The sequence below is a fragment of the Pseudorca crassidens genome, chromosome 17 (assembly GCF_039906515.1).
Source record: "Pseudorca crassidens isolate mPseCra1 chromosome 17, mPseCra1.hap1, whole genome shotgun sequence".
Taxonomy (NCBI): Eukaryota; Metazoa; Chordata; class Mammalia; order Artiodactyla; family Delphinidae; genus Pseudorca; species Pseudorca crassidens.
Genome location: NC_090312.1, coordinates 76,090,005 through 76,107,415, shown reverse-complemented (window position 1 = coordinate 76,107,415; position 17,411 = coordinate 76,090,005). Strand labels below are relative to the sequence as shown.

The 17,411-nt window shown below is 36.0% G+C and overlaps 1 protein-coding gene across 13 annotated transcripts in view; it reads left to right on the top strand.

The window, feature by feature from the left end:
* YTHDF3 (YTH N6-methyladenosine RNA binding protein F3) overlaps positions 1 to 17,411 on the top strand; it is a 44,295-nt gene that overhangs the window by 19,780 nt on the left and 7,104 nt on the right. Inside the window, exon 6 of one of the 13 annotated variants that reach the window (XM_067712226.1) lies at positions 10,582 to 13,695. The exons of the other annotated variants lie outside the window; for them this stretch is intronic. Coding sequence (XP_067568327.1) covers positions 10,582 to 10,605 — 24 coding nt within the window. The 3' untranslated portion in view covers positions 10,606 to 13,695. Of the gene's footprint in view, positions 1 to 10,581; positions 13,696 to 17,411 lie in introns of those variants that run through there. 13 annotated transcript variants of the gene reach the window in all.

Genomic DNA, 17,411 nt, shown 5'->3' with positions numbered 1-17,411 from the left:
ATAAAGCTCCTATAAATATTTGTGTATATATCCTTGAAAAATTTTTTTTAAATCATACGGTGAAAGTCACTTTTTTGGGCTGTACAGTTTTATGAATTGTAACACATTTGTAGATTTGTGTAACCACCACTATCAGGGTACAGTATTCCCCCCAAACTATCTTTTCTTTCCCCTTTGTATTTTATCTTTCCCCAGTGTCTATCTGAACTCATTATAGTTTTGTTAGTATCCTTTTTTTCTGAAAAAATATTTTAAGACTCTTTGCTTTTTTTTTTTTTCTGTCATCATTAAACCAGGCAGAGAATCATCCGGATCAGGTATTTGCCCCCAGATAGGTTTGTTTTTGTGTGTGCGTGCTTTAATGCTTGGTGTTAGTTGCATATTCTCTTTCCATTGCAAACGTGGAGATGGGAGAGCCATGATGTATGTTGACTTTACCAGTTAAGTGATTCATCAACCTGTGAAGAGTAAGAAGGGAGAGCCAGTGCAATGGACATGCTAGTAGTTGAAATTTGACTTTCCTTTGAGTTTGAAACCACCATGTCAGGAAACCTTTTCCCCTGCTTATTAACTGTTTGGCATGTGGGATATCAAGTGTTCTTGCCGTTTTCTTTCTGGAGCTGTTAAAGTCCTTGTCCAGGCAGAAATTGTAGATACTCATTTGTAGATTTCCTCTTAGGTACGCTTGTGTTTGCACTTTGGCTTTCCAGCAAAACTACTTTCAAATACTCTTGGCATCCCAGTGATGAAGGATGTGCCTCCTGTCTATTCTAGGTCCTCCTTGGCTCCATCAAAAAGGACAAATTAGTGGTGTTTTGCTAGGATTTCCTTCACTGGTTATGCCTTTTTTCTTTTTTAAGTAAAAGGAGTTGCAAGTTATTATTTATGTTCTCTTTTAATGTGACCCCATCTGTCTTGTGTTCAGCTGAAATTCCTCAAAGCTTCTGATATGTCGAGGTCACATTTTCCCAGGTGCACATCCTTCAGAGACCTTGGGTAAAGTAGGGGTTCTTAAGCAAGACAAAAAATGGCACTACTTATAAAAGAAAAGATTGATAAAAATTTGCCTAGATTAAAATCTGTTCATCAAAAGATGCTTTAAAGAAAGTAAAAAGACATGTTAGGAACTGGGAGGAATTTGAACATAACTGACCGGAGACAGTTGTCGAGAGCATTTAAAGAACTCCTGTGAATCAGTTTAAGAAAAAAATAATCCACTACAAAGATGGGCAAAAGATATGGATAATCCTCTCATGAGAGAGGAAATAAATGTGGGTAATAAGTGTAAAAAGATATTCAGTCTTAATAATAATTCAGGAAATGCAGATCAAGACTATAATGAGAAAATATTTTATATCCACTCATTTGGCAAAATTAAGAAATTTGATAATAGCAAGTATTGGAGAGACTGTATAACAACAAAAGGTCTTACACAGTTGCAGGTGGGAGCATTGAATTGATATAGCCATGTGGGTGGGTAGTTCTGCATTTTCTTATAAAGCTGAATGTTTCAGTACCTGGTAATTCAGCAGTTGTCCTCCAGGATATATATCTATACCTAAGAGAAACTTCGCGCATACCCCAGAATACGTATAAGAATGTTCTTAGGTGTACAGTTGACACTAGTAAATAACAGGGAACAACTCAAATGCAATCAGCAGGAAAAATGCTTGCTTTATGGCTTTTTTGAGCAATTTGAGAGTACGTTTCATACGTCATGGCTCTTTACCCCAAAAAAGTATCGTATATATTTCCTTAGAATAAGGATATTCTCTCATGTAACCGTGATATTCTGTCACTTGGTCCAGAGTGTCCTTTAAGCCTTTTTTTTTTTTAAATCTTTTTTTGTAGTATAAGATCCAGGCTAAGATTAGAATAACCAAAACAATTTTGAATAAGAACTATTTTAGAAGGCTTATACTAACCTGACTTCAAATCTTTGCCTTCCCCAAGTGTGGAAAAATTTTTTTGTATACTTTTTAATAGAAGTTTTGTAGTTTAAAATTTTACATTTAGTTTTGTGGTTACTGTAGCTTTCTTTCATTTCTCTTCTTACTGTTTCATTTTTCTCTTTAAGTTCTTCAGCCTATTTGTGATAGCAGAAAAGAAGTTTAAAAAAAAACGAATTCCATCTTGTCATTGCTGGGTCTTTTTCATTGACTGTTTTCTTGTCCCTTTTCTGGTTATTTTAGCAGAGGAGGAATTCCCCAGCTTGCTTTGCCAGTACAGCAGCCTATGGAGGAGCTGACCAAACATACCCTGTCTGTTCATATAAAACTTGGAAAGTCAGATTCTCTATCTTAGACTGAGGGGTAGTCGTGAAACTTAAAACTGCAGGAAAAATCCATGCCAGTTATTGCAGTGTTTGTATAGTTCTTCATTCTTAGATTTGAACACATAACTTTGATATATTTGATTAAAATCAAGCTTGATGAAAAAACCAAGACAAATCCTCTAAAAGAAATAGGTATTCAGAGAGCAGAAGGTAATTTATACAACAAGATTTGATTTGTTAGGGTTCATATGGAAAAAGAAAAGAAAACCAGAAAATGTTCTTGGAAATGAGAAACAGGATTGTCAGCAGTTTTTAAAAATGTTTCTTTTTATCAAGTGGATTAATAAAATGTTAATGTTTTAGATCCAGTTAATCATCTGGAATTTCAAATCAGAAATTTCCAAATGTGGAATAATAGAGATGAAAAATATAAGGTGTGAAAGATGTGGTGGAAAGGAGGTCCACTATATCTAAAGGAGTCTTTAAAAAGAGTACAGGAAGAAACAGTTGGAGGGAAGAACGACTAAAGAAAAATTTCCAGAGCCAAAAGATACATGTTTTCAGAATGATGGGCTCACTGAGTAACCAGCAGGATTATTTAAAATTGTAAAAGATAAAAAAGATAAGATAAAGAGAAAAGCTTTCGGAGCAAAAGGCCTGTAAGAAAGCTACACAGGAAGGAGAGTCGGACTGTTACCAGAATTCTGTCATCTACAACTCTGGACACATATAAAATCATATTTTGTAGTATAGGGGAATGGGGCATAGAATTATGTTCTTAAAGATGAGTGTCGAATAATATCTGTGAGGGAGGAGTGCAAAATAAAGATTTCAGGTGTACAAGAGCTTAGCTACATACCCTTCATAAGAAACTTGAAGAGGTATTTCAGCAGAATGAAAAAGGAATTTAAGAAGGATAACACCTGGTAGCTGGTTATACTAGAACCATCAATAGGGACTCCGTATGCATTTTGAGTCAGAAGGTTCTCATTGTATACAGTGGACCTCAGGGCTGTAAGCCTCCGTCTGTTAAATGGCATTGTGGTCTTAGACAAACGACAGGAGCCCTCAGTTGGGAAGCACTGACCTTGGAGATGCTCTTTGAGAGTAGGACTTGCTTTGTTCTTTGCTGAATCCTTAGCACCTAATGCTTGGCGCATAGTGGGTGAAGTCATAAGGACAGTCACCAGAACTAAAGATAGAGTGAGTTCTATTGTAGGGACGGGGAAGAGGAGAATATAACGTTCACTGTGATAAATTGCTCGTCATATACAATGGGAATTGATAGTGTCCGAATTGACAAGTCAAGAAATGTATATATTAGCATGCCACTTAAAGTCAGTAGTGGTAACCTATCAGAGGAAGTTGAAATAGAAAAGACTAGAGGGGGATAGGGGAGCTTTACTTTTTTACTTTAACTTGCAATTGTATGTATTACTTCTAACGATAAAGCTAGTTTGATTGGAAAATAAAGAAAACAAAAAACTGCTAATGTTTTGAGTATATTATGTCCAGTATAAATTCGAGTAGTCTACATAGCCATAGAGTCTACTTTTGACTATTTAGATAACGTTTTACTGAAATTTTACCTTTGTTATACTGAATGTGCATCATTTAGCTTCTACTATATTCTTTCATTCTTATAAATCCTTATTGATCAGTAAACAGTCTGAGGTGAGATTTTTAGTTTAATAGCTTTTAAAATTCCATATAGGAAAAATTAGTCTTTTCAGGTACCTGTAACTTTGAGATGAACTTAAGGCATAACTGTAATAAAATCCTTATTAGTTTTAATTTCCAGAACCGTCAGTGTATTTTAATCATTTATGCTATTTTGTGTCGTTGAGCCTTTCCAAAGAGTAAAGTTTAGTCCCTGATATAATTTTTTTCACAATTGGAATAATTTTGATTCTGAGATGAGATGATGTTTAGGTCTGTCTCAAAGTAATCAAGTTTGTGCTAATATACAAGAAATTACTTCAGTTGTAGTTATTTTAGTAGTAGTTACTGTTGTTAGCAGTAAGCATTTTCCTGACAGTTCTGTACTTCTTTTTTCTCAAGTGGAACATTTAGTTTAATGCTTTCCCATTAATCAGATTGCAGTTCTTAGGATCAAGAATGGTTGAAGTCTCTGATGACCTTTCAGTAAACTCTTCTACAATTGTAGTTGTCTATTTGTGAGTTGATTATGATGAACAGAAACAAATTCAGTGTATAAAATCTTGCTTTTCCTTTCATCTTCACTGTAAAATTTAAAGAATATTTCTCTGGAAAACAGTTTTTGGCCCAGGATGTATCACACGTGACAGAATAAACTTACATTACGTATTTAAGTGAGTAATTCTATGATAAGACATTGAGTGATATTTGAATAATCAAGATGAATCTGTTTTTATTGTAGTAATACTCTGTTCTGAGCTTAGTAATAATTCTTTATAAGCCAGAATTGGGAAAAGAGGTACTTCAATTAGCATTTTATAACTGATTTTTTCCCCCTCAGATTTATCTTGGCACCCTATAGGAGCGTTAATAGTGGCTATGTTAAGTTCCAATGTTGATAAAGAAATTTATGAGTTTTTAGGAGATGGATTATTGGGTTAATCATAGATCTTTGGGAGAGATTTGTTTCACATGGATTATGGTGTGAACAGTCATCCTTAAATTGAGTGGTATCTCAGTTGTCTATTTTTCTTTAGCAACAAATGCATGATTACAGTCAGCCCTCCATATCCACAGATGTGAACCTGCAGATAATGGAACCCGTGGATACAGGGGGCCAGCTGTAAGGGCCTTGAGCATCCTCGGATTTTGATATCCACGGGGGCCCTGGAACCAGTTCCCTGCAGGATATATATATAGTGTGTGTGTGTGTGTGTGTGTGTGTGTGTATGTAGTATATATATAATATATATATATACACACACACCTAGGATGTAAAAAAGCTACAAGTGGACAGTTCCACTTGTGAACAACAATCTGGAGTATAATAATTTTATTACTTTCATTTTATCATAAAGAGTCCAAAATCTCACTCCAAAATACGGTTGCATATTGATTCGTTCGCTCGGCTTTAAGACCTTGTTACTGGGTTCCAGAGAAGTAGTGTCATCCCGCTCCTCCCACACTCCAGGGACAATTCTAGCCTATGTCTTGTGTTCTAGTCAACCTTTATCACCATATATTTAGAGCCTGCGTGTTCTTTTCTTAACTGTCCCCTTATTCATTCAACAGATAAATATTAAAGGTTACCAGTAAGCCACTTAAGATAAATAGCTCTTACTCTTTTTAAAATTTATTTATTTTATTTATTTATTTTTGGCTGCGTTGGGTCTTCGTTGCTGCGCGCGGGCTTTCTCTAGTTGTGGCGAACGGGGGCTACTCTTCGTTACGGTGTGTGGGCTTCTTATTGCGGTGGCTTCTCGTGGAGCCCGGGCTCTAGGCGCATGGGCTTCAGTAGTTGTGGTGCAAGGCCTCAGTAGTTGTGGCGCACGGGCTTAGTTGCTCCGTGGCACGTGGGGATCTTCCCAGACCAGGGCTCGAACCCATGTCCCCTGCATTGGCAGGCAGATTCTTAACCTCTGTACCACCAGGGAAGCCCCAATAACCCTTTCTTTGTAGAACTCAGAGGTCTTGGAGAGACAGACATAATTTCTCTCAGTAAAATTTTGTAGTTTTCACTGTTGAAAACCACATGGCTCTTACTGAATTTGTTTCTAAGTATTTTATATAATTTTTACTGCTATTGTGAATGTAATTTGTATTTTCAGTCTTCCCAGTTGTTTGCTACAATTTTATATCAATAGAAATGTCCTATATTGTGTGACCTTGCTAAATTCACTTATTAGTTCTAGTAGTTCTAATAGAACATCCTTAGGATTTTCTGCCTAACAGATCATATCATCTGCAAATAGAGACCGTTTTACTTCTTTTTGATCTTTATGCTTTTTTTCTTGTAATTTTATTACTTGTATTACTTAAACATAAAATTAAGTGAAAACTCTAAAACCAAAATAAAACTGCACATAAACAAAAAATTTAGTGTGATGAGTGATGTTATTTTGCCGAAACTAAATCACAGCTCAAAGCATGAATTAGTCTTAAGTTTTAGAACCCTGTTTTTACTCTCATTTGGACCACCTAAACTAACACATGTTATGACTGTCCTCCACCATTTTCACTATTTGACCACCTTCCTAACTCTTCCATTTTATAGTACACTTTGAGGTTATTTGATCTTTGGTACAGATGAATAGTTTTTATATTATTAGACTGCATCTGTTCTTTTCTTAAACTTGACACACAATAAAGCATCAAATGCAAATGTGGGCACTGGAATCTTTGTAAAGTAGTTCTTTACTATAGTGTGGTCATGCAGAAGGATCAAGAATGTTAGAGTCTTCCTTCTCCCTCTTTGTAGAGGGCACCACTGTCCGCCCTTCCAGTTCAGGCCAACAATACTGGACTAATTCGCAATATTCCTCTTTCACACTCCATATCTAACCAATCTATCAGTAAGTCTTGTTGGCTCTGCTTTCAGAATAGATCCAGAATCTAAACACTTTCCACTAGCTCTCCATCCTCCATTATTATTATTATTGTACTGGATGATGATTGTGCTAGCCTCCTTACTGGCCTTCCTGCTTCTACTTTTGCTCCTCTATACACTCCGTTACCATCAGAACAGCCCTTAAGAGGTCCTTCTGACAAGTGAGACTGGACTCAGTTTTCTCCTGCTTTTCTGAAGGTAGTATCAAAGTGTTGCCAACCTCAAGATACATCAGGAAATACTCCTTTTTCTAGTCTCTGGAACAGTTGGTATAAGTACAGAATTCTTGTGAAACCACATGAGCCTGGGAGTTTTTCTTTGGGGTAGATTTTTAATTGTTGGTTAAAGTTCTTTAGTTATTATAAGTCTTCAAGTTTTCTTTGTATTCTTGAATTTGTTTTGGTAAATTTTATTTTTAGGAAGTTGTTTTGTTTTAAGCTTTTTTTCGTATTGGCATTAATATTATTTTAATTTTTTTTAGCTGTGTGAGTCTTCACGATATTATTTATGCTTCATTTCTTTTTTTAAAATCAGTCTTTCCAGAGATTTTTCTATTGTCAGCCTCTTTTACCCCCCAAACACCAGTTTTTATTTTTGTTCTCTTAGGCTCTCTTTATCTTTGTTTTCTGTTTCATTATTTTCTCCTGCTGTCCTATTTGATTCATTTTACTTTGGGGGACTCAATGCTACTTACTTCCTAACATATTGAGTTGGATGATGAGCTCATTATTTTTCAGTTTTAAAAAAAATGTTTTTTTAAATTCTATACATTAAATTTCTAATTTTATTTTTCAGGGCTTATTAGATTTAGTATATTTATATTGTACTGGTATAAAAAATTTTGAATTTTTGTTATGATTTTTTGGGAGACTTTTAGAAATGTGTTCTAGATTTTCCAAATGTGGTAAGATTTTGTTTGTTGTTACCTGTTTTGCTGTTAAAATTGATGTCAGAAAATATGCTATGTATGATACTGACTCTTTGGTATTTAGATTGGTTTTCTGGTCTGGCATATAGTTCCTTTCTGTGGTTGTTCATTGTGGACCCTGTAATGATTTGGCTCCGTTTTCTGTATTCTGTATATTCAGTCTTTATTTTCATTAACTTGTCTGCTTTATCAATTACTAAGAGAAATGTGTTAAATTCTCCTGCTATAATTAGGAACCTGTCAGGTTTTCTTTGTAATTCTGAAAACTTTTAATATATGTAAAGTTGTATTTTTAGTTTAATACTGTTACAGCTTTTTATAAAAAATGTTTCTTACTCAGTATGTAGTGGTTTTTGCCTCAGTGGTTTTTGCCTTAGAATCCACTTTATCTGATATTAATATAGTTGACTAAGTCTTCATTTGGCTTGTTTTATGTTTAGGGTAAATTTCTTGTAAATCATGTGTAACTAGATTTCTTTTTTTAATTTTGAGCTCTTTTGTGTTTTCGTTAATGAACCTCCATTTTTTGATTGCTTGATAAAAATGTATAAATAATATAAATGTGTATTTCTGCGATTTTATGTTTTGTGCTTTCTAATTCACCTAGATCTTTCAAGCTCCCCTCTCCCTCCTTTCCTGTCCTAGCACAGGAAAGGAGTTTTTAAAATTTTTCTCTTTTCCTGTCCACTGAGTTAGAAGTTATGCATTATGTACATAGATTTAATCTGTATATTTTATTGATTCAGTTAAAGGTGCCATAATTGATTACAGTTCAAAATGAAACAGCATCTCTAACTTCTATTTAAATAAAACATGGTCCTCATTCATATACCTAATCATCTCCCTCAGGTTAAACCTCTCTTTGTCTAGCTTATCCTTAAGTAGTATTGCCCTTTTTTCCTGTAGTTTTGGGGTTTTTCATGGAGTTGATGAATTTCTCTAGTTTTGATCAGTCATTTCATGGGGAGGAATAAGCAGTGAGCTGTTACCACTTTTTGCTTCATCTGTAATACAGTGTTTTATATCCAGCTAATTAAAGCAGGCTTCAACATTTCTCATACAAATCTGTTTCCTTCAGCTGAGAAATAAATTTCCTTTATGTTTAGGCTGGTTTTTTAAAAGCTTTAGGGCCTTTGTAAAATTAGACTACAGATTCCTGGTTCCAAATTCTTTTTTTGTCTTTTTTTTCCTTTGTTTATGTTGTTGGATTTTTGGTTTTGTTTATCCTTTGGAAACATGATTAATTAGCTGGCTCTGTCTGTTTTCATTTTTGTTTTTTTCTTTAGGAATATCTCACTGATGCTTATGGGTGTATGAAATAATTCATTTGTAGTTATCTTATAGTAGGGCATTTATTTGTTAGCTTTCTGTATTAAATACTGTTATTCTAGTCTAGGAATATATAAAGATGAAAAAGAAAGGACTTTAGTAACAAAGAACTTAAAGTTCTCTTTGGAATTTATTTTTATAAATTGATTGATAGATTGATTGCTGTGTTGGGTCTTTGTTGTGCGCCCGGGCTTTCTGTAGTTGCAGCGAGCGGGGGATACTCTTCATTGTGGTGGCTTCTCTTGTGTGGAGCACGGGCTCTAGGCGCGCAGGCTTCAGTAGTTGTGGCTCGAGAGCTCTACAGCGCAAGCTCAGTAGTTGTGGTGCACGGGCTTAGTTGCTCCACGGCATGTGGGATCTTCCTGGACCAGGGCTTGAACCCATGTCCCCTGCATTAGCAGGCGGGTTCTTAACAACTGTGCCACCAGGGAAGTGCCCTCTTTGGAATTTAAAATACAGTTTTCTGATGGTGTCACAGGGGATGGGACATTAATTTGACCATTGGCAAAGTATACACATATTTATTATGGAGCATGTGTTACTTATAGAAAAGTGGGAGTAGTGAAACCACAAATAGAGAGTCTTATAATGTGTTAGACACAGTGGCTTTCAGTGTGGTCCTTGGACCAGCAGTATTAGGATCACCTTGAACTCGTTAGAACTGCAGGCTCACAAGTTCAGCTTCAGACCTTTGCGGCCCAATAGTGAGTGTTTCCACAGCCATCCAGGTGATTCTGATGCTTGCTAAAGTATGAGAACCAGTGATGACACATTAAAGCAGATGGTGGCACAAACAAACTACGTAATGCATCCACTTGACAGGCATGCAGAGTGCTAGTCATCCTTTTTTTCAAGGATAAGTATTACATGTGGATAATTTGGTTAATAAACATCATGAAAACATCACTCAACTTATGTTCAAGGGGTTTCTGCTTTCTTAAAAGAAATTATAATAATAAGTATTACTAATATTTCTTCATGTGAAAAATTATGCTGAATCTGAGAGTAGGATATGGAGGAAGCTTGTGATTCAGTGTTTTTTTTTGTTTTTTTTTTTAAGTTAATACTGAAAGCTTAATTTAATGCAGTTTAATGCAACTCTTTTCCTTTCCTCCTAACCCTACCTCGGCCAATAGTTTTCAAATTGCTTCAGAGGACTTCTGGTCTATTTTGATACCTCACCATCAAAAACTCACTGAAAGGGCTAGAAAGACATTATTGTAATAGTCTCACCTAAACAAAATTCTGTGGGAAAACAGAGCTGTGGTGAGGACCTATAATCTCCTGAACTAGGTCTTTGTGTTTGGACTTCTTTATTTTAAAATGGTTTGTGGTAACCACACTGAGGTGTGTATAGGTAATAGTAAATCGTTTTTAGCTAATTACTTGAAAATTAGTATTTGAAGAACTTCTTATGGAGATGGTTTACATTATAAATGCATATAGTTTAAATCATTAAATAATGATGGTGTTTTGTTAAAGGTCTTTGTGCTTTTCTTTCAGGAGAGAAATAGAAACAAACAATAACCATATGAAGATGTCCTGTTAGAATTATACAACACTAATGATGTAGCCTCTGGAAATGCCTAATAAGTCAAAGAAGACGTTATTAAAGCTTTTTTCTGCTTAAGGTGACATCTTTGAACTCTAACACAGAACTGACTCTCCTTGTAATGGTTTTCATCAGCGCGTCTGCCCTTATACTCTCACCAAACACACTTGAGAACTGTAACTTCGTCAAGCACTTTCTGTCCTGAAGCTTTTACCAGTATCTGCTGTCTTTTGTAATTATGCATCCTAGCTAAGGCACAGAAGACTGAATGAATGCAAGGATTCATTAACTCTTTGAATTTGTTAAATACTAACAGTTAACCATTAGAAGTGGTTCAATGATGTAAGAGTCACACTGCTTCAACTTTTTCTTTGTTGTAGTTTTTAAATTGTCAATTTTTAGCTATTTGACAGATTAAAAGCAAAATAATCATGCCATATTTAGTCCTGGAGTTCAAGTCTAAATGTTTATGTGAAAATTATTGTAGTAAACTTTTAATATGGCAAAGCAACCTTATGCTCTATTTTAGCCAAATGAAACATAATCTGAGATTATATTAGAACATTTCCCTTGTCTTCAAACTGTTTGGTGTAACAGAATATTGATATGCAGCTTGGTGGATTTCACCAGTTAATGCACATTCTTCTCCCCTCCTTCCCCCAATAATATGTATACTGAAAAATGTGCATTTGTCTGAGGAATTATTTTGTTTGCTACCACTTAATGAATCTCAAAATTTTGAGTAATGTACCTCAGTCTAATCAGACTTTTTATGACCTTTATAACTACATTTAAAACCCTTAATTCCTATTTCTGGGTGTTTGCGAGCCTGATTGCTATCATGAAGTAAAAAATTTATTACTCTAGGTATTCACTAGCTAAATAAACATAGTTCTTGTTTAGCAAGCATATATTGTTCCTCAACTCCTTTCTCCAGCTTTTGCAGTGTCCTGGCATCCTTAAAATATTTGAAAATATGGCCTTGATCCATGGATTAAATCAGTATCTAAGTGAATGTGTTGATGTTTTATTGATCAGATCTATATAAATGGGAATACAGCATATATCTGGGTATTCTTATAGTTATCTTTTTAACATCTTATTTTTTTCGTTAATTACATATCAACATTAATTTTGTATCTTGAAACAAATTGATTTTGTATAATTATGTGTCAGACATCTGTATTAACTGATCTGATGGCACATGGTTATGAAATAATGTACTGCCCCTTATATTACTGTTCCAAAAGGAGAAAGCTATGTAGAAAGATATGTTAAGGATGAAAATAGCAATACAGTAGATTTGAGTACCTTGATGTTTTGCATTTACTCCACTTATGTTTACATCATGTTTAGAAATGTTTTCATTTACTATGGTCTTTGGTCACTTCGATTCAAAATTTAGTGACAGATATTTCTTTGAGGCTTTCATTTGTGTGATTTTTTTTTTTTTTGTACAATGTTTTCTTAAAATGTACAAATACTGTATTCAAGCGAAAACCAATACAGTATTTGTAGCTAAATTGTAGCTACTTCACAGTGCTTTGGTAGTCCCAGGATAGTTACCAGTGTTTACTGAAGGGAACATCAAAATGTTAATAGTATATTACAAAATAAAGACTTTCTTAAAGGAAAATTGCACCTATTTTACCTTTTTTAAGAGTAAGCCATGAAATCTTGTAGTAACATGTCTCGTAACTATTTGTAATGAAAATTGGCATTTGGGTATAGTCACCACAGCAGCGTTCTGCATCCCTAGGATTATACAGGTAGGACATGTCAGAGAGGGGACACTGTCACTCGGGAGGTCCTGTTAGAGAAAACTGTACAGGGGTGACCTTGTGGAAAGGATCTGAGTCTTCTCTCTGAGGTTCTCTTCTTCTTGGTGCTTTATTAGCAACTCTGAATATTTTTATAAAACTAGTTACATTATACACGGATTGAAACTTGTTTAATTTACATTAGGTTTCTGTGTAAGAGATGTCACGGAAACACTCAGCAAGCAGGCTGATTGCAATAGCAGACTCAGAAATGTCAAATGTAACTCAGCAGTCTACTCATGGTGAGGAGTACATCCCAGTGCCTTTAACCTGGATTTCTAATATTAAGTGAAATGGGTGCAGCATTCCTTTGGGGAAAAAACCAAGACAAAACAAAACTTTTCAATTGGTCAGTTTTTTTCCTCATTTAAATTTTCTTCCGAGTGCCTCTTCTCTCTCCCTCCTTGGTCTGTCAGTGTACAGCAAAATGTTTTTCCTCTAAGTGAGATGATCAGAAGTTGTCTCAGTAGCACAACTAATGGAAGGTTTCTTAGCTGTGGGGACCAAGAGGGAGAGAAACTGGGCTCTAGAGCAGGAGACTGATCCAGTGTTCTGAGTAATCACAAATTAAGACATTATTGGCCCAGTAACTTTCTTGCTTAATGTTTTTCCAAGATCTGGTTTGAATGTTTCTTAATTAAAGTTATCTTACGTGGGTGTTTTATTTTGAAAGGTATTATATAGTTTGTATATTTAACAGTAAGGGGGAAAATGTAACCAAAATTAGTATTCTTTCTCTATACATATTGGTACTTGAAGATTCCTTTCAGAAGAAACCCCAGCCTTTTCCTAAGTTCAATCCTCGTTTTAACTTAAGTGATCTTTCTAATTCAAAAGCTGTGTTCTTTTTGAATACCATGCATGGGGGTTAAGCTGATGTTAAAACAGTTTGCAATAAAAGAAGAATCAGCTTAAGTCATTTAATCATTTCAAGTGCATTCTGCATCCTATAAAAATAAGTTTGAGAACTTTAAGAGAATTGTGTTTCATTAAGTTTTGCATATCTTTTGTTATGCCATGTAAATTCCCTTCTTTTTCATATGATTAAAGAAAGGTTATGATAAAATGATTAGTTCATTTACATTCACTTGTAGCAGTTACATGAGAATTTAAATTTTGTCGTGTTTGGGTTTGTTCATTCCTGTGAATGATGGTACAGTTAGGTGAGATTTTCTGTTATGGTACCCAAACTCACCATTTGGTCCTCTTTAATCTTTGAGGGTTTCAATAAAAATTGTTCACTCATATCTGTGTTCTTTCCATTTTATCTTTATAAATACAGATTGCCTTCCAGAAAACGTAACATTCTTGTCAGCTCTGTTACGAATTTCCTGATTGACATACCTTTCAAGTACAAATAGATTATGTCATTCGATTTAGTTGGCCATTTGAAATTAAGTGGGGAAATTAAAGAGAGGAAGGATCACAGTTTATCCTAATCTTTATCCACTCCAGTGAGCTTACTGAATTACATGCTCTTAACACTAAACTTAGAGCAAAAGAGAAAGAGGCTTACTTAATAGGAGGAAGTCTTGGCACCAGCTGTCTCATAACCCTAATCCCCCATTCTTGGTACCAAGGAATGCTTTTTAATAGTGTGGACGTTGTCCTTTGGGCTGGATAGAGCTTGTGGAGATGGGATCGTGGTGACTCTGAATGGTGCGTTGATAATCATTGCTGGGCTCTCTAAGGCACTCGTTCAGATGGGGGAAACCAGAGTTTTAGTTTTGTGCTGCATACCACACTGTTAGCCTGCGATCAGGGCACAGTTTTACAGGCACCCCAGGTGTCCCACATTGCAGCATCATCTCCTAAAGAGGGTTTGCATCTCTTCAGCGTACTTATATTTGAGGCTACTCATTTTTAGTTGGGACCCTAATTCTTACTGGCTTTGCTTTATCTTGCTTAGTGACATTAGATTTAGTAATTGTAGTCTAGGAACTAAAATATTCTTGCAGTTAGAAGTTAACTGAGCAATTCAAGGTCATTTGCTTTCTAATCACAGAACAGTTGATCGGTGAACAACACAGGTTTGCACTACATGGGTCCACTTGTACACAGACTTTTTCCAGTTGTAAATACAGTACTGCACAATCTGAGGCTGACTGAATCTGTGGATGCAGAGGAACCTCGGATATGGAGGGACCGTGTGTGAGTAGGGCCGACTTTAAGTTGTATGTCGTGGAGGGTCAGCACCCCTAAACCCCTGTGTTTTTCAAGGGTCAGTTGTACTTGTCATTGCGTAATCGTGATGTGTATTCTTTCCTCATTTCTCTTGGTGCAGTGATAGTGAGGGGCAGAACTCCCCTGTAGATCACCCACAGGTAGTAGCGGCAGTTTAAATACAGTTTGTTTATAAATTGTGCACTAAGTTCAGAATTTTTCTACTCCATATTTTGAGTTACTTGTATGTATAACATTGGAGCTAAATGTAAATGAAAACTGTCTTTATAAAAGTCAGTGTACAAGGAAGATGTGAGTGCAGAGTTCGAAACACTGGGGGGAGTTCCGCATCCCTTCCTGCCACCCTGGGCCGCTTCAAAGAATACCCCTTACACAGAACACACTTAGAGCTTTAAGTATCTGAACGTCATTTGAAAACATCATTGGCTGTTTCTGACACATCTGTAACCAGAATGGAATTACTGTATAGGGGAAGATCTTAGAATTGGGAGTTGGAAAGACCAGACTTACATAGTTACTTCTAACTGGTAGATTGACACTGAACAAATCACTTCCTTTGTTGTTAGTGCACTTGGTAAATTCAGGAGATTGGCATAGAATGCATCTTAGGTTCTCTGCAGTTCTGAATTTTTATAATTTTATGATTTATATAGCTTTGTAGGATTATTCTAGCAATAATGAACTTTTAAAAATAAGTTTGGAAACCAGTGAAATTTGTGATAGTCATTCTTTGTTTATTTCAGAATATAAGTACTGAATACCTCCAATTGTATTTTATTCATTGACTCTGATAAAATATAACCATTACTTCCCTTTAGTGGGTTTTGAAGTCTAGTGGTTCAAAATCTTCATCTTTTCCACAGTGTTGGTAAAAAGTATCAAGAGAATGTGTGTCCCAAAGAAATCCAGTCCAAGTTTGTTTGTTTTTTAATTCTACTGCCATTTTACATTATCCTTTTTTTTTTTTCCAAAGAGACTATATTTTAGAACAGTTGTAGAGAAAAATCGGGAAGACAGTACAGAGAGTCCCCATATAGCTTACATCCAGCTTCTTCTCTTCTAACATCTCACATTAGTCTGGTACATATGTTGTAATTAATGGACCAATATTGATCCCTTATTTTTTTTTCAGATTTTTTTTTTTTTTTAACCAAATTGTCCTTATTCTGGTTCAGGACGCCATCAAGGGTAGATTCACGTTACTTTTAGTTGTCGTGTCTCCTGAGGTTCCTCTTGGCTGCGATGGTTTCTCAGACTTGGTTTTGGTGACCTTGACAGTATTGATATTTTGTAGAGTACTCCTCCTCTGGAATTTATCTTATATCTTTCTTATGATTAGATGGGGTTATGAGTTTTTGGGAGGAAGACCACAAAGGTAAAGTTGCCATTTCCATCACATCATGTCAAGGATGCATACCACCAACATATGCCTGTTGATGTTGACTGACCACTTGGCTCTGGTAGTGTCACGTTTCTCCATTATGAAGTTACCCTTTTTCCCTCCTTTCCACACTGTACTTTGGAAGGAAGTCACAGTATACACTTGAGTAGGCAATTATGCTCTCCCTTATCCTTGTATTTGTAAAGAGGGATACAGGAATCTGTTTAACTAGAACATAGTCTCATCCTGGCAGGCTTGTGTGTCCTTTTTGCTTTTATCTCTTTAGAACTTCCCTCCCCTCCCACTGTCTTTCCTCATTTCTCAATGGAATAGATGGATTTTGGAGGAATTCTAATAGAGACTCATACCCTCTCCCTGAATGGATTCTCATTGTGTGTGGAGATTTTAGTAAAGGGATTGAAGTTATATCAGTAGAGAAAACTTAGATGATGGCCAAATATCCTGATCTTACGAGTATAGGTAAGAAGAGATAGTCATTCAGATTTGACTGGATTGAAAAACCAAAGGTAGGAGTTAAACAGTATATTATGGTTAGAATGATGCATTCCTTTAAAAGGTGACTTAAGTAGCTCTGCCTCTGTTTTTTGATGGAATGCTTTTGAAATACTTCGGAGGCTGCTGTGTAATATTCTGGCCGGGAGCATGGACTTTGGAGGCTGATAAACCTGTAATGGAATCTGGGTCCACTAGGCTCCAAGCCTAGATTTCTTCATCAGTTAAAAAAGATGAATGAGAATGGAGCCTGTAAGGATTAAATGAAGTAATAGGAAGTGGTGAGCACGAACCCTGAGCCTGTGGCAAGCCTTCCGATTGTTAACTGTTGCTCTCCTCTTCTGTTTCTTATGGAAAATTTAGAATTTATTGTTTACCGTTGAATATTTCTTACGGTAATCTTTACTGCTTAGATGCAGTTTAGAGGTTGTAGAAAGTTGATTACTTTCAGTTCATATTGTTACATGATTGAGATCCTGAGAAAAGGGACTACCTGAATAAAGCTTTGTTAAATTATCATTTATCTTCGTTTTTTGCAACTTTTGATTTCCGGGGTTTTCAGTGACTGTCAGCCATGCTTTTTCAAAGTACGTAAAATCAAATGAGGGGCTTCCCTGGTGGCGCAGTGGTTAAGAATCCGCCTGCCAATGCAGGGGACATGGGTTCGAGCCCTGGTCTGGGAAGGTCCCACATGCCACGGAGCAACTAAGCCCGTGCGCCACAACTACAGAGCCTGCACTCTAGAGCCCGTGAGCCACAACTACTGAAGCCTGGGTGCCTAGAGCCTGTGCTCTGCAACAAGAGAAGCCACCGCAATGAGAAGCCTGGACACTGTGACCAAGAGTAGCCCCAGCTCGCCGCAACTAGAGAAAGCCCGCTCGCA